This window comes from Giraffa tippelskirchi, chromosome 9 (genome assembly GCF_054371585.1).
Source record: "Giraffa tippelskirchi isolate mGirTip1 chromosome 9, T2T-mGirTip1v1.2.pri, whole genome shotgun sequence".
NCBI classification, from domain to species: Eukaryota; Metazoa; Chordata; class Mammalia; order Artiodactyla; family Giraffidae; genus Giraffa; species Giraffa tippelskirchi.
In genome coordinates this window covers 48,806,515-48,829,387 of record NC_137283.1, presented here as the reverse complement: position 1 = coordinate 48,829,387, position 22,873 = coordinate 48,806,515, and the positions used below count along the sequence as shown (strand labels likewise).

At 49.5% G+C, this 22,873-nt stretch overlaps 1 protein-coding gene across 10 annotated transcripts in view; it reads left to right on the top strand.

Moving 5' to 3' along the window:
• The window catches only part of DAG1 (dystroglycan 1), a 52,519-nt gene extending 31,505 nt beyond the window's left edge, over nt 1-21,014 (top strand). For 9 of the 10 annotated variants that reach the window (XM_081525521.1, XM_081525525.1, XM_081525522.1 and 6 more), the window contains 2 exons: nt 5,063-5,464; nt 16,161-21,014. In XM_081525521.1, coding sequence (XP_081381647.1) covers nt 5,180-5,464; nt 16,161-18,563 — 2,688 coding nt within the window. In that variant the 5' untranslated portion in view covers nt 5,063-5,179 and the 3' untranslated portion in view covers nt 18,564-21,014. Of the gene's footprint in view, nt 1-89; nt 158-1,153; nt 1,225-5,062; nt 5,465-16,160 lie in introns of all 10 variants that reach the window. The other variant, XM_081525519.1, reaches the window with a different exon arrangement.
• Nucleotides 21,015-22,873: the final 1,859 nt, after the last annotated feature.

The following is a 22,873-nucleotide window of genomic DNA, read 5'->3' as shown; positions in this document are numbered from 1 at the left end:
TGTCGTCATATGTCCGCAGATAGCAGACTGAGCTTATGTTCCTGCTAGGAAAGGGTGTGTCTCATACTGTTGGCTTGTTTTCACATAAGCTGAGAATGTTTAAATGGAGAATCGGATCAGAAAAGTAACAGATCATCTGGATCTAATAAATAAAAAAGTAAGTGCATAGAAGAGTGAAGTCATGGGAACAATATTAAAAAAAAACAACCCGGTTTGATGCATGATACAGGGTGTTCGGGGCTGGTGCACCGGGATGACCCAGAGGAATGGGATGGGGAGGGAGGTGGGAGGGGGGTTCTGGAAGGGGAACACATGTATACCCATGGCAGATTTATGTCAATGTATAGCAAAACCAGTACAATATTGTAAAGTTAAAAAATAGATAAATAAACTAATTAAAAAAAAAAAAACCCAAACCACCTCTTGTATCCTCTCCATTCATGTATTAGGTGTGTGCTTGGCATACCTTAGTGATTGCAACGGTTGCATTCCTGCCCTTGCCTTCTACAACTTACAGTCTTGTGGGGGTGTTGATTAAGCTGCACCATTTACTAAATAATAGTTACTATGTATAAGAAAGGAAAAGCCCATTGGAGAAAGCACTATGGAACAGTAAAAGAAACTCTAAAGTTACAATCTAAGATAGTATAAAACAAGACCCAGAAAATTAAAAAAAATAAGTGATAAACTGTAAAAGGGGTACAGAAGCACAGACAGTTAAGAAACTGGGAGATATTTAAAAACAAGCAAACAAAAACATAGAAAAGAGCTTCAAGAAAAGCTTTTAATTTGGGGCAGTTTATAAGGGTCTCAGGAGAAGACCTCCACCCATGGTGCAGTGAACACAGCTGTTGGAGAGTTTGGGTGTTTCCTGCCTTGCCTTTCCTGGTAGAGGACCTCACTGGGAGTTAAGTCGTTCTTGGCACCAATGCCTGCAGGACCCCAGCTTCTAAATCCATGGTTGTTTGGTATCCCCCTTGAGAAGTATGGCATTTAATACTGCTGGCAAGTCTGGTGGGCAGACGTGTTTTTCATGTTGCTTTAATTTTCTTTTCCTTGATGACTAGTGAGGTTGAGCATCTTTTTGTATGTTTGTTGCTATCAGATTTTCTGTAAAGTACTTATTATCTCCTCAACCCATTTTTATTTTTAGGGCACCTGGCATATTTCGATAGGAATCCTTCAGCTACTGTATGCCCTGAAAAAGCTCTCTCCCAGGCTGTGGTTGGTCCCTTTTACTTTCTTTATGGTATCCTTTTATTGTACAGAAATTTAAAATTCTAATTCTGATTTCTTTTTTTAGGGGGCAGGTTAAAACATTTTTTTTTTTTTGGAAATAATTGTAGATTCATATGCAGTTGTTAAAAATAATACTGAGAGATCTGTATGCCCTTTACCATACATATTTCCCCCCATGATAACATCTTAAAAAATATTACAAGCAGGATATTGATGTTTGTATAGTCAAAATACAGAACCTTTTCATCACCAGAAGGATCCATCACGGTACCTTTCAGAGCCACATCTACTTGCTTCATGTCCTAACTCCCTCTTTAACTCTTGGCAACCACTAATCTGTTCTCTAAAAAATGTTGTCAAGAATGTTACATAAATGGGGATTTCCCTGGTGATCCAGTGGGTAAGAATCCACCTTCTAATGCAGGGAACTCGGGTTTGATCCCTAGTCTGGGAAATAAGATCCCTCATGCCATGGGGCACCTAGGCCCTTGAAATGCAATTACTAAGCCCATGCACTCTGGAGCCCGCTTGCCACATCTAGAGAAAAGCCTGCACACTGCAGCAAAGATCTCGAGTTCTAGTTCTGCGGGCCTTGCCACTGCTGGACAGTGATTATAAAGTTTTGACTTTGCACCAGTCCTCCTCTGACACCATCCAGCAGGGAGGGGGAGAGGCTGCTTCTTATTACTTGGGTGGGAATATATAGAAGTCTAGGTTCCCAAGTAGTTTCCACTGATACCGTGAGGCTGGAGGAAGAGGGTGGTGCATTGTTACTGGCCAGTGGGGATGAAAGTCCCAGCGCCCTCCCCAGTGGAGATATTAGGGTGTCTATTACAGCCTCTTGAGGGTGGAAGTCTAGGCTCCCCACTTGGCCTTCGCCAGCATGGGTAGGAGTAGGGCCACAGTTTTTTTCTGTGGTGTTTGGCTCGAATAGAGCTTTTATTGTCTAAATGTTTTCTGTCTTGCTAGCCTACCCCCTTCCTGCTCCTTTGGCTAAAGAGAACAGACTTTTGTTAGGATGTTTTTTGCCTCATCTGTTGGCATTTCTGGGTTGCCAGCTTCTTCAGCTCCCAATTCTGGGATATATGAGTCAAAGAGAAGACACAGGGAACTCACTACTTTTATCATTCCTTGAATCCTGGGGTCCCTAGCCGCTCTGCCTTCTTCTCTGGACTTTTTTTAAGAGTCTCATGTTAAAAAAAAGTCTCATGTTTATTTTTTATATATAGTGTCTAGAATTTTCCCTTGTATTTGGTGGGAAACTAAGGAGAAATACACCTTCATCTTCTTAGAAGTGAAAGTCCAGTTTGTCTTTTTCTTTTTTTTTTTCTTTTCTTTTTTTTTTTTTGTCTTTTTCTTTTAAGTTTTGTGTTTTTGGATATCTTTTAAAAGTGAATTCCTTCCTTATGCTGGTATTCTACTATATTCTAAAAATTTCAGCGTTCTTTTTACATCTGTGTATCTAATCCACCTGGGATTTGTTTTGTTTTCGATGGAGAAATGACAGAAGAACCTAACTTTTTTTCTACATAGACGGCCACTTGTCCTGGCGCCTTTGAACATCTCCTTTGCGATCTGGTTTTGGCTCTCCCTCTGCTTCCCTGGTGGCTCAGCTGGTAAAGAATCCCCCCGCAATGCAGGAGACCTGGGTTCGATCCCTGGGTTGGGAAGATCCCCTGGAGAAGGGAAAGGCTACCCACTCCAGTATTCTGGCCTGGAGTTTTCCATGGACTGTATAGTCCATGATGAGTTGGCAAAGAGTCGGACACGACTGAGCAACTTCCGGTTTCACTGGTTCCGCAGTCCACTGTCTCCTCTGCCCCACCTGATACAGTAGCTTTGTGATAAGTCTTGGTTTGGTAGGATAGGACTTCCAACCCTCAGGATTGTTATACTTTCTTGGCTTTTGTCCCATGAGTTTTAGTTCAAAAAATAAGAACAGGAATAGCAAAAGCAACATTGAAAAAATCCTTTTGGCTTTGGCTTGGACTTACACTGACTTTAGAGTATGCTGGCTGTTTCAGTGACCTTGTTTTCTTCAGCGTTTTTATTTACTTTGCATTACCCACGTCAGAAAGTATCACGTGGCCCCGAGACAGCTTGGCTCAGGGCAGAGCTTCTTCCTTTTTCAGAATGGGAAATTGCTTGTGATGGTTGTGGCCATCTGTGGGCACCCAGAAAGCCCCACAGTGCAGGTCATGAGCTGCTTGAAGCTGGTGTGGCAGACGGGACAATGTGCAGGGTTTTAGGTACTGTTGGGGCTGAGGGGCAAGAGAGTTCAAGTAAATTTTGTTCACTAGCACTGAGTGCAAATATAGGCAGTATTGGAGGTGTAAGAAGTGGGCAGTTGCCACGCTCCTCTGTGCAAATGCTTGGTATTTCAGTTTTTCCAAAAGTATTTGTGGTATTTGCCACATTGTCTTATCTCTGTGTATACGTGCACACGTTTTTTTTTTCCCAGTGGACCATTTCAAAATGAGTTGCAGAGATTTTTGATACTTCATCTCTAAATACTTCGGAATTGAGGATGATGTTATCAAGCCACACTGCCATCATTTCGCCTAAGAAAATTAACAATAAATTTAATCTCCAGCCCACATGCAGAATTTGTCAGTTATCCCTTTGGGAGCTGGTCTTGTGTGTTTTTTGTTTTTTGTTTTTAAAGTAACTCCAACACAAATGAACCTATCTATGAACCAGAAATAGAATCAGGGACATAGAAAATTGACTGGCGGTTACCAAGCTGGCGGGGAGTGCCAGAGGGTGGGATTGGGAGTTTGGAATTAGTAGATGCAAACTGGTACATATAGAATGGATAAACAATAAGGCCCTACTGTATAGCACAGGGCATGGTATTCAGTATCTTGTGGTAAACCATAATGGAGAAGAATATGAAAAAGAATGTACATATATGTATAACTGAGTCACTTTGCTGTGCAACAGTAATTAATACAAGACTATAATTTAACTGTACTTCAATAAAAAATAAAAGTAAGTCCAGGGTCCAGTCAAGATGTACACACTGCATCTGGTTGCAGTCTTTAAATCTAGAATGCTGCTGCTACTGCTGCTGCTAAGTCGCTTCAGTCATGTCTGACTCTGTGTGACCCCATAGACGGCAGCCCACCAGGCTCCTCTGTCCCTGGGATTCTCCAGGCAAGAATACTGGAGTGGGTTGGCATTTCCTTCTTTATAAATCTAGAAGAGTCCCCTTATATTTAGAGGTGTCAGCATTTGGAAAGACCAGATCAGTTATCTTGTAGCAGTTCCTGTCATACATTCCAGATTTGTCTGATTGTGTCTTCATGGCCCTGTGTTTCCTATAAATTGGAAGTTAGGTATAGAGCAGCACTACCCAGCAAAGATATGATGTGATCCACTATATCATTTAATATTTTCTGGTAGCCATATGGAAAAAAATAAAAATAAGCAGGTAGAGTTAATTTTAATCATGTATTTAATATTTTTATTGTGTACTATTTATTAATATTTACTTAACTGTATTAGAGAGTTTTATATCCAAAATATTATTTCAGTATGTAATCAATGTTTTTAAGGTATTAATGAGATATTTTACATTCCTTGTTTATACTTAGTTTTCAGAATCTGCTGTGTGTTTTATACTTAATGGATCAGCCACGTTTCCAGTGTTCAGGAGCCATGTGTAGCTGGTGGCTCTTATCCTGGGCCATGCAGGGGGAGACTTGCTCCAACTCAGGGTAGATATTTTGGGCAGGAACACTTAGAGGGTATTAAGTGCCTGTGCTCAACTTGGAAACCTTGGAAGCTGCTGAAGTCTGAGTCTGCTCTTCTTCTTTTTCAGGCTCTGGCTGCTCTGCGATGGAGCAGGTGTGCAGAGGGTGAGGACCCAGTTCTGGGACCACGTCGCTTGCTTCCTTTCTTGGAGAGACTTATCTGCCTGAACAGACTTGAGCCGGGGATGAGGATGTCTGTGGGCCCGTCGCTGTTGCTTCCCTTTTGGGGGAGGACCTTTCTCCTTCTGTTGTCTGTGGCCGTGACTCAGTCCCACTGGCCCAGTGAACCTTCGGAGGCTGTCAGGGACTGGGAGAACCAGCTCGAGGCATCCATGCACTCAGTACTCTCAGACCTCCATGAGGCTGTGCCCACGGTGGTTGGCATTCCTGATGGCACAGCTGTCGTCGGACGCTCATTTCGAGTGACCATTCCAACAGATTTAATTGCCTCCAATGGAGAAGTCATCAAGGTGAGACTGGACAGAAACTGTAATGAGGAAGAATTCTCATCTTGCAGTTTAATTTTGATTTTAGTGTTAGTTTTAGATTATTTTAGTTGAAGTTTAGTTTTTCAATTTTCCAGCAATTCTGAGCTCAGTTCTTTCAGGACCTGTTAAGTGTTCCTTCCTTAAGAGAGGGACAGCTGCTGACATTCACTGGAGGGTCCCCATGTTCCTCAGAGGAGCATCCGAAACCTTTGTTCTTACTCCCATTTTGAGAGTGTCACTATTCAAATCTTTTACATCTGTTCTCTGGAAGATTTTTTTGGTCATCAAGTTAGGGATTTGATGGAAGGGCTTGTATATAAGGAAGCAGTCTCCTTTCATTAACCATGGCATTAAACCCAAGAAATATGGAACTTTTAAATGCTTTGAAAATATTTTTTAAATATAAGGTATAAGTAAATTTCAAGAGTTTTGCTGTGCTTGGGTCTTCTATGTTTACTAATATATTTGGTCCCTTAAGACCAAAAATTAGTACATAAATTTCAGCCTTGCCTCATCTCCTTTGTTCTCAAGCAACCCAGAGAACAAGGGAACCTGAGATCTATGTAACAGGAGAGTGATGGCCAATGAAGGATGGAAATTTGGTGCAACAGGAAGCTTCTGGGTGAAGAAGGATCATCCCTTTAGGGTTATGGAATTTCCCCTAGCTCCTGAGTGAGTTTGCATGGTGGCGTGTGGGTGGGTGGTGTATACCCCTCAGGCTATGAGCATCTTCTAGAGCAGAGATCAGCACACTTACTTTTTAACAAGTCAGTAAGTATTTTTTTGGCTTTGCTGGCTGTATGGTTTCTGTTGCAACTCCTCAACTTGGCCAGTGCAGTATGAAAGTAGTCACAGACACTGTGCGCATGAATGCGCGTAGCTCTGGTCCAATAAAACTGTACTTTTAAAAACTTTACTGGGACTTCCCTGGTGGTCCAGTGGCTAAGGCTTCTTGCTTCTAATGCAGGGGGCCCTGGTTCAATTCCTGGGCAGGGAACTAGATCCCACATGCCACAACTAAGAGTTCTCATGCTGCAACTAAGACCCATTGCAGCCAAAAAAAATTAAAAAAAAAAAACAAAAACAAAAAACAAAAAACTTTACTGAAACTGAAATTTTGCTTTCATATAATTTTCACATGTCAAGTAATGTTGTATCTTCTTTTGATTTCCTCCCCCCACCTCAATCGTTTGAAAATGGCAAAAACTATGTCTAGCTCATGGGCTGTACAAAAACAGATGGCAGCCCAGATTTGACTCATGGCCATAATTTTCTGACCCTTGCCCTATAGCATACTTTCCTCAGAGACATGACTTGAATATGAATTAAAAATATTCCAATATCTATACTTTGTTATGGTAGTTTTTATATCAGTTTTGTACTTAGACTTCTACGTACACATAGTGTCCTGGAGATTTATTGGTATATTTAAAGCATCAAAAATAGTGGTTTGAAACAGCCAATCTGTTTTGCTCACAATTTCATGGCCAAGAATTCAGAGCTTTAGAGCTCATCTGGGGATCTCATCTCTGCCGCACTAGTTAGAGTGGCTCACCTGGGCCTGGAGGATCCATTTCCAACATGGCTCACTCACGGCTGGCAAGGTGGTGCTGGCTGTTGACGAGGAGCTTAGCTGGGGCTGCCCATCAAAGTCTTTGGTTTCTCCCCATGTAGACTTTTCCACGGTGCTTGGATTTCCTCACAGGTACAATAGCTGGGTTGTACCTGTGTACAGGTATTCCTCGGAAGACTGAGTATTCCATGATACAGGAAGTGGAAGCTGCCCATCTTTTAAGGTCTGGGCTTGGAACTTCCTTTGTACTCCGTTGGTCAAAGCAGAGTGAGGCTCTAATGAGCCTTCACCAGCTTGCCCCTCTCTGACTCACAAACCCTGGGCATCTAGATTAGAAATGGTCACAAATTCCATACCACTCTTCCCATTGAGAGGTGTGTCTCTGCCCCTTTGAATCTTGGCAGACTCACTCCTCACCTGACCCTCCTTGTGTTCCCTTCCTTTTCCTTTTCGGCCCCCTCTCTCTTTTTTTTTTTTTTTTTCGGCCCCCTCTCTTTAGGTCACAGCTTGCTCTTAGGGTGGCCTCGTGTTCTCAGAGGTAGTCATACTTCTAAAGATCCTAGCTCACTTCTGTGGAGCTTCTTCTGGCTTGTAGAGTCTTTGCAAAAGATTTCCATGTAATCTTCATAATAGCCCAGGAAGCCAGATTCTAGTCTCACTATTAGATGAAGAATGACATTTTTGGAAGTACATTTCTTACCCAGCATCACATTTCATCTTCTGAATATCCAAACCCTGTAGTGATTGATTACCCTTGTTTTGTTGGCCACTGGAACGTTGTACATGGATTAGTCTTGACCAGAGTTGCCTTGAGTTGATACAGCAAGCTGGCTATTTGCTGTAGCTGGCAGAGAGATGTTTAACAGGCTTACTCACCAGGGGAGCAAAGAGGTTTTATTAGGAAAACAGGATTTTATCTGAGCGTATTTATCTGTGGAAAGCTGACCATTTAGTAGCTGATTAACCTGTAGAAAAACAGATGAAAGTGTGTGACTCTTCGTCCCAGTCTTAACATCAGGGTTGTGTGGGGTGGGAATCAGATCAGAAAGCCTGACTTCGGGGAATTCCTTGGTGGTCCAGTGGTTAAGACTTTACCTTCCAATGCAGGGGGTGTGGATTCGATCCCTGGTTGGGGAGCTGAGATCCCACATGCCTTGCGGCCAGAAAACCAAAACAGAAAACAGAAGCAATATTGTAACAAATTCAATGAAGACTTTAAAAGTGGTCTTCTTAAAAAAAAAATAGAAAGCTTGACTTCATTCCTGGAGCTTTGGTTTCCCTATGTGTAAAACAGGATTGAAAAGTCTTTAAAGGAGTTTTTTTCACGCTGTTAAAATAACAGTGTATAAATGTACATTGTAGGAAAGGGAGCAAAAAAAACCTCTGGTGGTTCCTACCACTAACGTACTCGTACATCATTTTCTGCATTCATTAACAAGTATCCATGTCACATACGTACACAGACATTTTAGACAGACCTGAAATCACATTTTTTAAGCTTTTTTTCATGCATTGTACTTTTGAGTTTTTCTCCTTTGTTATTTAAGTATTCTTTGGGAGTGTTAACTTTTAACAGCTGCCCAATATTCTTGGGTATATGAGGAACATTTCAGATCTTGGTCCCAAGGAGCCTTGTTGGAGTGGCCTCCAAGTCATATCCATCAACATTACTATCAGCCAAAGTAGCAGTCGCTCACCTCTTCCCAGGCACCCTGCTTCTGTTCTTAACCCCTCAGTCTGTTCTCCATACCGAGGCAGGAGACATCTTTGTAAAGCTTGAATCTGCTCAGAACAGGCCTCCCCACGCCCCTGCACTTAGGATTAAGCCCTGTTTGATCTGGCTTCTGGCCTCTTCTCTTCCCTTGCCCTGTGCATGCCATGTCTCAGCGCAGCAGCCCCTTTCTGCCCAGCAGATACGCCAAGCTCAGGACCCCCCAGGCCGCTGGCTCTTTTTCTCTTCTGTCAGCATGGGTACAGCCACCTCTTTCAGGCTCAGTTTCAGCATTGGAACCCTTTTCCTCCACCCCGATGCAGGCAGATCTCGCAGGTCCTGGGGGGAGAGGTCCCAGAGAAGCCAGCTTTGCCTTTGCTGGGCAGATCCAGAGCTGTTCCAAGGAGGCCACAGTGTAAGTGACCCTCCTGACTCCCCGCAGGATTGGCGCCGGCTCCCTGAGGGCGCCTGTCCTCTGACTTGAGTGAGTGTACGAACGGCTGAGGGCTCCCCAGGTGGCGCTAGTGGTAAAGAACCTGCCTGCCAGATGCAGGAGACATGAGATGTGGGTTCAGACCCAGGGTCAGGAAGATCCGTTGGAGGAGGGCATGGCATCCCGCTCCGGTATTCTGGCCTGGAGCATTCCATGGATAGAGGACCCTGGCAGGCTAGAGTCCATGGGGTCGCAAAGAGTCGGACACGACTGAAGTGACTGAGCACGGACGCAAGCAGGAACGGCTGAGGAAGGTGATTATATGACAAGACCTTCCAACCCTTCCTCTCTGGGACGGTCAGAAACCTGTGCGTCTCACAGAACGATTGGCCTGCCTCTCTGGGGCCCCCCTTGGATGTCTCATTTTGGTAGTGCCCTTAAGGATGGCTTTTCATCCCTGCTTCCCTTCAGCCTCCTTGTCTGGAGACAATGTGGAATTTCTCCCAGCCCAAGATGTCGGCAGACTGGGAGCAGCCCTTCCTGGGACTGTGCTCTCAGCTGCTGGCATCGGCCCCCAATTGTTCCCCACAGAACAATGGCCACTCTTTTTGGCCAGGAAGGGGAGCTCATGAAAGGAGCATTTCTTTGGATGCTTGAGAGCTTTGTGGCCACCCCGCCTGCGTGAGATGAACTGCAGTTTCTTCCTGCCTCAAGTGGGTGTTCCCTGGCTCTGAATGGCTCCCTTGTGAACAGGGCACACCGGGAAATGCGGGTTGGCGAAGGAAGGCATCCTTGGGGGTGGGTCGTCAGAATGGCATTTGCCCAGACACATCAGCTCAAATATTTACTGAATATATAGGCTTCTATGTTTTAGGGAGAAAAAAAATTATTGACGATGACTGAAAGAACACGACAGAGTGAAAATGGTTGATCTCAGGGCTTGGGATTGACAGACTGATTCTGAGAATTTTACTAGTGACTATAATTATGCTCAGCTGTCCCTTACTTTGGGGGGAAAATGATGAATTTTGAGGGTTTTTTTTTTTTGGATGAGAACAGTTAATGTCAGGTAAAATGTTTCGTAATTCAGACCAGAGGGGCACCGATTAGGCTGGACAAGTTGTGTTCAACATGTGATCCCGTGGCCTTGGCCTTTGTGGCATTGGACATGTTCCGGTGTGAGCTTTGAATGTCATGCAGCAGGACCAATGATCATGTTTCAGCAAAGCAAAATGTGTCCACTGTGGTTCCTTCCCCTATGTGGGGGCAAAGCCTTGGCCCTTTGACCTCCAGCCAGAGGCTCTTCCTTTTGGCATGTGCCATCTCCCCACAGCCTAGCCATGTGACTGTCCACGTGTATCATTTGCACGAGTTGAGCTTGGCTGCAGAGCAGATTTGTCTCATTGTCATAGTCCACTGCCAGACAGAGGCTCACCCTGAACGTGAGTGAGTGCCATGGAGGGCCCTGAAACTGGAAGCTGAGTCCATCAGAAGGACTATTTTCCTCACCCCGAGCAGTACAGGAGCCCACCGCACGGTTGCTGCATGTGCCAGTACCTTCAGGGTGTGGCCTGTGGTTCCCAGCCACAGACAGGTGGTCTGTAGCTTTCCTGAGAGGAGAGGGGCTGAAGGCTCCAGGAGCCAGTGGGCAGGTCTGAGGGAAGGCAGGGGCTTAACCAGGGCAGGCTGCTCAGAGGCCCAAGCAGTGTGGTGTCACAGGGCAGCAGTTTGTGCCTCTATGAAATGGACCCCTGAGAATACCCTCTGCTGGCATATCGGTTGAGTGTTCAGGGAAGGGCCCAGGCTGATCCCCTGGGACTGTCCTGGCTCAAGGTGTTGGTTGGAAGGTGCCAGAGGACCCTCCAAAAGGTTTGTAGTGTCAGGGACTTCCCACCAAATGAGGAGAAGTTTCTTTGCTGGCTGTCATCAGCCCCTCCAAGTGACATGAGTATGAAAGTGCTCATCCATCTTTCTGGAGTCTTTGCTCATCCATCTTTCTGGAGTCTTTGCTTGCCATTTATAAGTCCCGTAACACCTGCATGGATAAGATACCACTTGATGGGTTCTGAATGATAAAACTTAGGTTTTCTTGGTTTTAGGAGCCAGTGACCATAAGAGTTAATTAGGCCTTAGTGAGTCCAACTCCTCGGTTTTGTCTTTCAGTTCTGCCTAGCTCTGTGGCCCAGACTGTGGGCAGATACCTGCCCTTTGATGAAGGACGAAGTAGTAGAAGCTCCTCTGCCCATTTCTTGTTCTTCTAGGTGTGGAAGGATACCGATTTGGGGTGAGAGACTCTATGTGTGTTGCATGGTTTAACACAGGTTTTTTTTTCATACTGTGTGCTTGACAGGCTTACTGTGCAAGAGAAAGCACCAGATAAGCAATTGGAGAGAATGTCTGAGAACTGAACAGGAAGTCCGTTACTAGTCATTTGCTAGTATAGACTGAGGCGTGACCAAAACCTTCCCATTTGGTAGTTGCCCAGTCCTTGGTCATGGTGATTAATTGTGGGCATCACAGGGCAGGTAGTCTTTAGAAGTCCTTGTGGGTTTGCTCAGGTTTTGTGATTTTGATTCAGTGATTTGATTCCAATGTTTTTGAATGTACTTTATTGATCAGGATCTCTAAAACTGGTTGTATAGCTGTTCAAGATCTTGTTTTCCTCCGTGCTGGGCTTACCTTCCATCTCAGAAGGGTGGTCTCTCTGAGGGTTGCTGAAACTGACAAGGTTTCTGGCTCTTTCTGGGTGACCTGTGATCTGGAGCCCGGCATGTCAAGTCAGGCTTCCTCCTGCAGTTTCTGCCTCATGTTCCCACTGCCTGAGGTCTCCTTTCCAAGATGGCTGTTTTAGAAGGTCAGAAGGCCTTGCATTTCACAACTCTAAGGCTGTGCTGGTATTTAGGGGGGGGGGGGGGCTGGGTGACTCGAAACCCTGGGGGAATTCCATGTCCAGGACAGCCTGTCACCCTACATACATGTGCTGCTGCTATAGCACTTCACATAGAGCTCTGATTCTTGCTTCTTGCCTGCCATTCCTAGCCTAGCAGCTCTTAGGGGTTAGTCGTGGCTGGCTACAGTACAGCGAGGACAGAAATTTCTATACAAGTAAACGAAGGATTCCAAGGGTAGTCAGAATCTCATGTGCAAACGGGCCAGGATCAGTCACACCCGTTTTAGACTTAGAGGAGGTGAGTGCTGGCTGTGGGCTGTCACTGACAGCGGGTTCTCCCCGCCCTCATGCCCTCTTGATGTTTTCATCCACTCTTAGCAAACAGGTCTTAACAGGTAAGCAAGTCCCTGAGGGTCCCCAGCCTTGGCCTGCTTCCCCTAGAGGGTCCTGGCTTCCTCTTCCTGTGGCCTCTCCTCTCTCCTTTGATGCTTTGAGTTTCTGCTTTGGGCTATGAACAGGGAGACAAGGCCTCAGTGTCTGCTGGGTCCGAGGCCAGTTGGGCAGGATGATAGGGGAGTGGAGCCTGGACACGCCCTGGACCCATTCCTGTGGCTGTGAGCCTCACAATGTGCGCTGTGTCCTCTCTCAGCTCAAAGGGAACCAGCACTGACAGAGTCCAGCGTGTGCCTGGCCCTGTGATCATACAAGGTTGGCATCTTCTCCCTGTTTTTAGATATGCGAAAACTGAGGCTGGATGAAGCTTCAGACTGCCTGGAGCTGGGAGTCAGCCAAGAGCTCCTGAAGATGGGGCTTCCCCTTGGGTAGGATGTTATTATAGAGATGAGTCCTGGCTTGTCACGGGCGCTGTGTCTCTTGAGAAGGAGCTTTCATATCCTGCTTCACCCTCAGGCCCTAAGAGGAGAAGTGGTCTGGAACTGGGAAGTTTTGAAAGCTGGGGAGGATGTCCAGAGTTCCTGTGGACCTGGGGCAGGGGGGTCTCCTGCTTTGTCAAGGTAGAGCAGGTGTTGCATCTCAGAGTGTTTCCTCAACTGAGGGCCCTCGAGAGGTAAGGGCGGCTGGTGGAATCCTTGAGGACGTAGACACTGCCAGACCTTCAGGCATGTTCAGACTTCCCAGTTCAGGGACTTTCCCTAAAATGTCCTTGAAAACGCAGAGGTGCCAGCTTACCTGTGTCTTGGCTAGGTTTCTTGTGGAACTTGGATTTGTTTTGCTTCCCGTGGCCCCTCTGTTAAAATAAATCGGTGCCAGCCAAAGTGCAGCCTGGATCTGATGTTTGCAGCACCAAGACGCTCAGAGATGCATGGATTTCAGTCCATGCACATTAGTGCCTCTCCTTCCTGTCTGAGGAGGACCCACGATGCTGGGGACTGTTTGCTTCAGGGCTCTAGATTCGGAAGGAACACCTGCCCTGTGGCCAGGGCTCCGGGACCCCAAGGAGCGAGAATTTGCAGAAGGGAAGGCAGGTGCAGGTTGGAGTGACTTGGCTCTGTTTTTCTGACTTGGCTTACCCCACATGTCTATAAAGCTGTGGGTAGACCGTAGTGAAAGAATTCGTTTCCATAACCAAAATAAAGCTACACAGTCTGCTCTTCCATCACCCGGTTTGAGATTGAGCCTTATAACTTGCTTTTTGGTAAAACCTGGGGTTTTCTTTAATGTTTGTTATTTATGTTAACACATTATTAACATGTTAAAACGTTACTTGGCATAGTTTAAAGAAGACTGGCCATATGGGGAGTCTTGGCCAACCTGGGTTTATTCCTTGGAAATGTCTGACAGCAGAACTGTGGCTCTTGGGGTCAGCAGAACAAGAAGCGAGTAGCCAGGGTGGCTTGAGGAGGTGGGCGCCCTTCTCTGTCATAGACTGCCCTTACATAACTGAGACAGACTTGAAAAAGCACTGGGACTGCTCACTCATCTGTACTAATGGGGCTGGGCGCAGGCCTAACTGCCCGACCACTGAGGCTAGCCACTTGGGAGCCACCTGGAGCCTCTCCTGGTCTCTCTTGCGCCTGTTCCATCTTCTCTACAGGTGGCTCCAGCTCTTGGCTGGAGAGCTGGGTCTACACCCTGGCTTACCCACTGTCTTCCTCTCAGCACCGCAGTTCCTACCCCACCCCTGGGAAACATCTCATTGTCCCCTGACTGCTCCATTTGGCCTTACACGTTTGGTACACATTTTTCACACATCTGGATCGTTCAGCCTTTGCTGTACATGTTTATATGTGGATGTGGCAGTTTTTGTATTTAGCACACATGAACTGAAAAAATTTAAAGCTTAGGTTTTTCAGTCAAAGCAGTTGTAATAAGTATTTTTGTAGCTAAAAAGATTGTAAAGGAAGAATATATTTAGTGTTTTCCATGGATTTGAAGACACCTGTGTTTACAGTGAAATAACTATACAGTTATACAGTATATATTTTACTGTATATAACTGTATACAGTAAAATGTATTTCTGATATTGGTTGCATTTGCAGTACATGGTGAGTGATGAGATGGGTGATTCTTGATGATACATTAATTAGACAGAATGTGTTCACAAACCCTTAGTGAACTCAGTGGTTCAGAGAGCAGTCAGTAAGGGACAACTTCTGATAACGTTACATGTCTTCTCATGGCTTGTTTGCTGGAGGTGGGAAATCTCTTTATTAGCGGGGTAAACTTTGGGTCTCTGATAAGGCTGGTGGAATGGCGTGCCACATGGACGTCCACCTGGGGCCCGGCTGGGAAGAGTAGGTACAGGTCAGGGTCTCCTCCCCAGTCATTTAGCCACCTGGCTAATTAGAAGGAGGAAGCCAAAAAAAGGAGGAAGCCTGAGGAACCAGGGCCCCTGGGGAACCCAGCAGACATAGCTCTGGCCTTCCTGCCACAGGGAGGGAAGCCTGTTATGGTGTCCCTCTCCTGAGAAGCAGTGACCACAAAGGGCAGTCCCTGGGCTGAGGCTGGCAGTGAGACATACCATCTGTTGGCCAGTGTGTCTCTGGACTGGATGGACAGGACAGTGGAGCTGAGAGTGCCTTGAGGCAGACCAGAGAGTGGGTCCCCCCCTTTCTTGCACGGGGAGTAGGAGCGGGTGTTTCCCAAAGATGAGAGGAGTCATAGTTGGGCCTGGACGAGAGGTAAGTCTTGTTTCCCTCTTGTCAGCTGACAGTGGAAGTTTTTATGGCAGCATTTCCCTGGGGGGCTTTACGTATTACCAGTCACCTCACAGTGGAAGAGGACTTGGGCCCTGAATTAAGTCTGGGAGGTGCTGCTGGGTGAAAAAGGGGATGAGTTCCCGAGGCCTGCTTCTGTGCTCCGGCTTTCCGAGGGCAGAGGTGAGCTCCGTATTTCCCAAATGAAGCCGACTACAGAACTCTCTCTTAGAGAGACCAGAGGTCCTTGGGATGCCTTTGGTAAACACTCTCCTTAGAGCCATTGTTTCCATTCCCCCCTCTCTGGGCATTGCAGTTTTGCTTGAGATTAGAAAAGCAGGGTTAGTGGGGACATGAGCTACAGCTAACCAGATGTGCCCCACTGCACTGGAATGTAGCGTGGCATTTGTAAAATGAGTCACTTGGGGGCACTGAGCTGTCCCTGCACCCCACTGTATTTCTGCTTCTGGGCAGGAGAGGCACTCCAGGCCAAGTGTAGGACGTGAGCAAAGTTGTAGTATCTGTGGAGGGCCAGGGGAGAAGTCTGAGGCAAGGGTGGAAAGGAGTGCTGAGGAAGGAGACCCTCGGGCTTGATCCTGCAGGCAGAGTGGGCGAGTAGGTGGCAGGCATGTCACCGGTATAAAAGCCTGCAGCATTCTTAAGCTCTGTGGCATCAGTCCTATGCCAGCCCTGCCATCCCCCAACTGTGTGACTATCTTGGGCGAGTCATTGGCCTTCCACACTAGCCCATCGGGTGGCCCCAGTCTTTTGTGACAGGTGAAGCAGAGGTGGTTCCTCCAACAGGAATTCTGAATTGTACCTCAGGCCTGCCCCACAGGCTAGGCCCCTGGTTAACTGCTGTGATCACGTTATGCAGCGAGCGTAGCGACTAACTCACACTGATGTCTCTTGTAGGTATCAGCCACCGGGAAGGAGGCCTTACCATCCTGGCTGCACTGGGACCCGCAGAGCCACACCCTGGAGGGTCTCCCCCTCGACACTGATAAGGGGGTGCATTACATTTCAGTCAGCGCTGCACGACTGGGGGCCAACGGGAGCCACGTCCCCCAGACTTCCAGCGTGTTCTCTATCGAGGTCTACCCTGAAGACCACAGCGAGCCACAGTCGGTGCGGGCGGCCTCACCGGACCCCGGCGAGGTGGTGTCCTCGGTCTGTGCTGCCGATGAGCCTGTGACCGTCCTGACAGTCATTCTGGACGCTGACCTCACCAAGATGACCCCAAAGCAAAGGATCGACTTGCTGCAGCGGATGCGGGGCTTCTCTGAAGTGGAGCTGCACAACATGAAGCTGGTGCCGGTGGTGAACAACAGACTGTTTGACATGTCGGCTTTCATGGCAGGCCCAGGCAACGCAAAGAAGGTGGTGGAGAACGGGGCCCTGCTCTCCTGGAAGCTGGGCTGCGCCCTGAACCAGAACAGTGTGCCTGACATTCGTGGCGTGGAGGTCCCCGCCAGGGAGGGCGCCATGTCTGCCCAGCTCGGCTACCCTGTGGTGGGTTGGCACATTGCCAACAAGAAACCCCCTCTCCCCAAACGCATCCGGAGGCAGATCCATGCCACACCCACGCCTGTCACAGCCATTGGGCCCCCCACCACAGCCATCCAGGAGCCACCGTCCAGAATTGTGCCCACCCCCACGTCTCCAGCAATTGCTCCTCCAACCGAGACCATGGCTCCTCCGGTCAGGGACCCTGTTCCCGGGAAGCCCACAGTCACCATTCGGACTCGAGGTGCCATTATTCAGACCCCAACCCTTGGCCCCATCCAGCCCACTCGGGTGTCAGAAGCTGGCACCACGGTTCCCGGCCAGATCCGCCCAACAATGACCATTCCTGGCTACGTGGAGCCCACGGCAGTCATCACCCCTCCCACGATGACCACCAAGAAGCCACGAGTGTCCACGCCCAGACCAGCCACACCTTCTACTGACTCCTCCACCACCACCACTCGAAGGCCGACCAAGAAGCCACGGACACCCCGACCGGTGCCCCGGGTCACCACCAAGGCGCCCATCACCAGACCAGAAACCGCCTCCCCGCCGACGCGCATCCGCACCACCGCCAGCGGGGTGCCCCACGGAGGGGAACCCAACCAGCGCCCAGAGCTCAAGAACCACATTGACAGGGTGGACGCCTGGGTCGGCACCTACTTTGAGGTGAAGATCCCATCGGACACCTTCTACGACAAAGAGGACACCACCACCGATAAGCTGAAGCTGACCCTGAAGCTTCGGGAGCAGCAGCTGGTAGGTGAGAAGTCGTGGGTGCAGTTCAACAGCAACAGCCAGCTGATGTATGGCCTGCCAGACAGTAGCCACGTGGGCAAGCACGAGTACTTCATGCACGCCACGGACAAGGGGGGTCTGTCGGCGGTGGATGCCTTTGAGATCCATGTTCACAGGCGCCCACAAGGGGACAAGGCTCCTGCACGCTTCAAGGCCAAGTTGACAGGTGACCCCGTAGCCGTGACAAACGACATTCACAAGAAGATTGCCCTAGTGAAGAAGCTGGCCTTTGCCTTCGGGGACCGCAACTGTAGCACCATCACCCTGCAGAACATCACCCGGGGCTCCATCGTGGTGGAGTGGACCAACAATACCCTGCCCCTGGAGCCCTGCCCCAAGGAGCAGATCACAGCGCTGAGCCGGAGGATCGCCGAGGATGACGGGAAGCCTCGAGCCACCTTCGTCAACGCACTGGAGCCCGACTTCCAGCCCGTGAGCGTTGCGGTGGTGGGCTCCGGCAGCTGCCGGCATCTCCAGTTTGTCCCAGTGGCGCCGCCCAGGAGGGTGCCCTCGGAGGCACCAGCCACGGAGGTGCCAGACCGGGACCCTGAGAAGAGCAGCGAGGACGACGTGTACTTGCACACGGTCATCCCGGCCGTGGTGGTGGCGGCCATCCTGCTCATCGCGGGCATCATTGCCATGATCTGCTACCGCAAGAAGCGGAAGGGCAAGCTCACCCTGGAGGACCAAGCCACCTTCATCAAGAAGGGGGTGCCCATCATCTTTGCGGACGAGCTGGACGACTCCAAGCCCCCGCCCTCCTCCAGCATGCCGCTGATCCTGCAAGAGGAGAAAGCCCCCCTCCCCCCTCCCGAGTATCCCAACCAGAGCGTGCCCGAGACCACTCCCCTGAACCAGGACACCGTGGGAGAGTATGCACCCCTGCGGGATGAGGATCCCAGCGCACCGCCCTACCAGCCCCCGCCGCCCTTCACAGCCCCCATGGAGGGCAAGGGCTCCCGGCCCAAGAACATGACCCCCTACCGGTCGCCCCCTCCCTACGTGCCCCCTTAACCCACAAGCGCCTGGGTGGAGGTAGGGGTAGGGCAGGGCCCTGGAGACAACACGGTGTTGTCTGTGGAGACCGGTGGCCTGCAGACCATCGCCCACCGGGAGCCGACACCTGACCTAGCACACACTGACCCACACACAGGGCCTGGACAAGCCCGCCCTCTCCGGTCCTCCTAAACCCCAAAGCCGCTGGAGAGACTTTGGGGACATTTTTTTTTTCCTTTTAATTTTTGCCTAACAGCTTCTTGTTTGTTCATAGAAAATCCTTCGCTGCATTTTTGAAGGCTGGCTGCTCTGAAAGCACCGTTTGGAGTAGAGGTAGATGAAGGGAGCGAGGAACCGTGAATGAACTCGCAGGCAGTGCTGGGCAGCCTCCCAGCGGCTCTCTGCGTTTTGCCTTTAACACTAACTGTACTGTTTTTTTCTATTCACGTGTGTCTAGCTGCAGGATGTAACATGGAAAACAGTAGCTAAAGATTAAATTCAAAGGACTTTCAGACGTTAAGGTTAAGTTTTTACATTTAATCTGCTGTTTACCTAAACTCGTATGTATCATTTGGGGGTGGGTATGGGAAATTGCTTTGCTAAAAATAAGCTCCCAGGGTGTTTCAAACTTAGAGAAGACCAAGGGACAGTATTTTTTATCAAAGGAATCCTATTTTTTCACACTACGTAAACTTGGTTGCTCTGATACCCCAGAGAGCCTGCCTGGGGGCCTCCTGGCCCTGGCTGAGGGGCCAGGGCCCTGGTGCTGGGCTTGCTGTCCCACCGTTGCCAGGGGCTGGAAGCTGGAGGGGGCCTCTTAGGCCAAGGACATCCACACCCCCCACCCCATGCACGCTAGCGGCCCACCATCAAGGGGTCTTCATTTCCATGGAAAGGGGACTCCGAGAGGCGGCGGTGGCCGTGGCCCCCAACCTAGGTGCTCCAGGGTGGGCCAGCTGCTTGTGGGGACGGCTGGGGAGGTCGAGGAACTCGACCACATCAATCTGTTTTCTTTTATCCTTCTGTGTGTGGTTTTTTTCTGCCCCCCCCCCCCCCGGAATATCATGGTTTTTGAAACACTCAGTGGGGGACATTTTGGTGAAGATGCAATATTTTTATGTCATGTGATGCTCTTTCCTCACTTGACCTTGGCCACTTTGTCCCAAAAGTCCACAGCCCCACCCTGACCCACATCACCCCTCTTCTCTGGCGCTCCAGTCCCAGGCCTCGGGCCTGAACAGCTGGGCAAGGTCTGGTGGCTGGGGAGGAGTGCCAGCAATAGTTCATAGTAAAAAATCTGTGGGCTCTCGAAGCTAATTTTTTACTAAAGTTTTTATACAGCCTCAAATTGTTTTATTAAAAAAAAAGATTAAAAATGGTGATGCTTACAGCAGTTTGTACAAGCTCTTAGTGTTGATTCCATGGGACTGACGGCTTTGCTCATTTTTGATTTTTTTCCCCCCTTCTTTTCCTAATGGTTTAAATTCCAGAATTACACTGGGGCTCCTTTTGCCTTTTTTAGCAGAACGTCCGTCCATCCATCCGCATCTCTGTCCCGTGACTCAGGGGCACCCACTCAGCTTTGATTCTCCTCCTTTGGAAGAAACTGTTTTGAGCAGGACTTCTTGATGTCTGAGAGTTATTTTGGGTACCTTTTAGGGAGGAATGCCTTTTGCAATAATGTGTCCCTTCCATGATCAAGGGCGGGTGGGTGGACCCAGGCTCCCTGTGCACATCATGCAGCCACTTCTAAGCCATATTGACCGTTTTGCAGAGGATTCGCGTGTGCTGCCTCAGGGCGGGAGGGATGGTCAGAGTGGAGGGGTCTTCACCCTGCCCTTCTCTGGAGGGCGTTCCCCTCTGCACCTCCTCCCACAGGGCCCAGCCTCTCTCTCCTGCCTGGCCCACCGGTGGGGTGAGCGGTGCCCCCGCTGGGCGGAGCCTGTAGTGAGGGCTCAGTGGACCTGTGGTGACTGGCCCTTGTGCCTCCATGTCCTGATCCAAGCTGGAGTTCCCCCAGTGCCCCAGAGTCAGGAGTGCAAGCTGGGTCTGACCTGGTGGGATGATTTTTTTGATGACCTCGCTGAAAAAATAAACAATTTCCAGTGTTCCAGGTGAGGGCTTTGAAAGGCCTTCCAAATAAGCTCTGTTGCCCCTAGCAACCCCACCATTGGGCATTGCCACGCAGAGACGTGGCTGGCCCAGAATGGCCTGTTGCCATAGCAACAGGAGGCAATGGGGCAGTGAACAGAATAACAACAGCAACAATGCCCTTGCAGGCAGCCTCCTCCCCTGAGCGCCTGGCTGGCAATGGTCTTTGGACTCTGTGAGACAGAGAGCCAATCTCACATTCAAGTATTCACCAACCACTGACGTGTTTTTATTTCCTTCTATATGATTTTAAGATGTGTTTTCTGCATTCTGTATAGAAACATATCGAACTAAATAAAAGCAGTGTCTTTATTACAATGCCATTGCCTCCAAGCATCTATTTCCCTGGCCCCTACACGACTGAGTGTAGGGTGGGACTGGAGTCCATGTGACAGGGGGCCCGGCTAGGCCCACTCAGAGGTGGCCTTTGAGCAGCTGTCCGGATAGCCTTCACATCCTTACCATTTCTGTGTCTCTGAGAGGGGTGGTGGTTGGCACCGGAAGTTCTGGCAACCAGTGAGCCCTCCCTAGCACCTCCTCTGCCTAAACCAGCTGAGACAGCTTGTGCGTCAGTTTCCTCATCTGTAGTTGGGGGTGGGGGGAAGAATAGGCAGGAAAACCCAGTGACACTGGGTGGGAGGGGAGGATGGTGCAAGAGGTCTTTACTAGAGGAGGTCTGCCCCATAGTGGGTCCCAGGCAGGGGTCCCTCAGGCTGGGCCCCTTGCCCACCACCTTGTGGGGTTGAGGCTGGCCAGACCTCCCAGGGAGTCTCCAGGCAGTTTGGCCTTGGCCTTGGAGTGGGGAGAAGGGAAGGGTGGTTTCTGGCCAGGCTGTTCTGCCCTCTTTGGGCCTATGGTTAGTTTCTGGGGGCCTGCCCCATAAGTGCCCCGCCGGGGGTGGACAGGCCAGCTGGGTAGGCTTACTATGACTTAGTGCCTAGGAAGGGCCGGGTTGTCCGAGGACACTGCCCGGGGCGTGGGAGGCGGGGGATACAGCAGCTGTGTCTTCAGAGGCAGGATCAGGGGCCATTGGTCATGGAACAGCTGGTGCCTCTTCTGGGCTCACTCCCACCGCCACAGGGCCCTCACCACCTACAGCCCCCAGGCTGCTGCTCTGCTCAAAACCTTCAAGATCCAGTGCTGAGACTGGTCCTGTGTTGCAGCTAGAACTCAGTCCCAGAGCAGGGAGTTGAGGGTCAGACAACTACTTGGAGGAGGAAAGTGAAAGTGTTAGTTGCTCAGCTGTGTCTGACTCTTTGTAACCCTACGGAATGTAGCCCTGTAGCCCGCCAGGCTCCTCCGTCCATGGAACTCTCCAGGCAAGAATACTGGAGCGGGTTGCCATTTCCTTCTCCAGGGGATCTTCCCAACTCAGGGACTGAACCCAGGTCTCCTGCACTGTAGGCAGATTCTTTACCTTCTGAGCCACCAGTGCCTCATTCTAAATACCACACTGATAAGCTCCAGGAAAAGCTGTCCCCAGGAAAGTGTTCAGAAACACATATACCTCACCCCAGGACCCAGCAGCAGGAGCCTAGGAAATGACCCTGCCCTTTGCTCTGTCGGCCTTAGGAAGTTCTGCTTAATGTTTAACCTAAAGCCACTGGGTTGAGTGGACTCACCCTCTCGAACTCGAGCAAAGGGATTTCTGATTTTAACCAAGAACAGTAAGATCAGGGGGGTGGGCGCCGGAGAAGCCACAAGTTTCTCCTGCCTCTGCCCTGCCTTTCTCTCCTTAAGGGATGTCTGATCTTGGCCTGGTGGGCCCCTGCCCCACCGCACTCCTGCCAGATCTCTGTGGCTTCATCTTGGTGGGGACAGGGACCATCCACTCACGTTTTTTTCAAACTAGAGCGGGTGGTGTAGGGCAGAGGCAGGAAAAAAAGGATACAGTTAGGGAGAGGGAGCTGTCTGACCTACAGAAATCTGCCTTCCCCTTTGCCTCTGACCCAGGGCAAGTTCCCAGGATCCATCGGGCCTGGCTTCCCCATCTGTGAGATAGGACAGTGCTCGTCTCCAAGGGATTCTGAGAAATCCTGGGAACTGTGGGGTGGAGTTGGGATAACAAGTCACCCCCAGTGTGTCTGTCTCTAGAAAGGGCAGGGAATCCAAGCAAGGCAAGAAGACTCTTCCATCCCTCCTGGTGTAAGGGCACTACCTCAAGCCAGGCCTGGGCC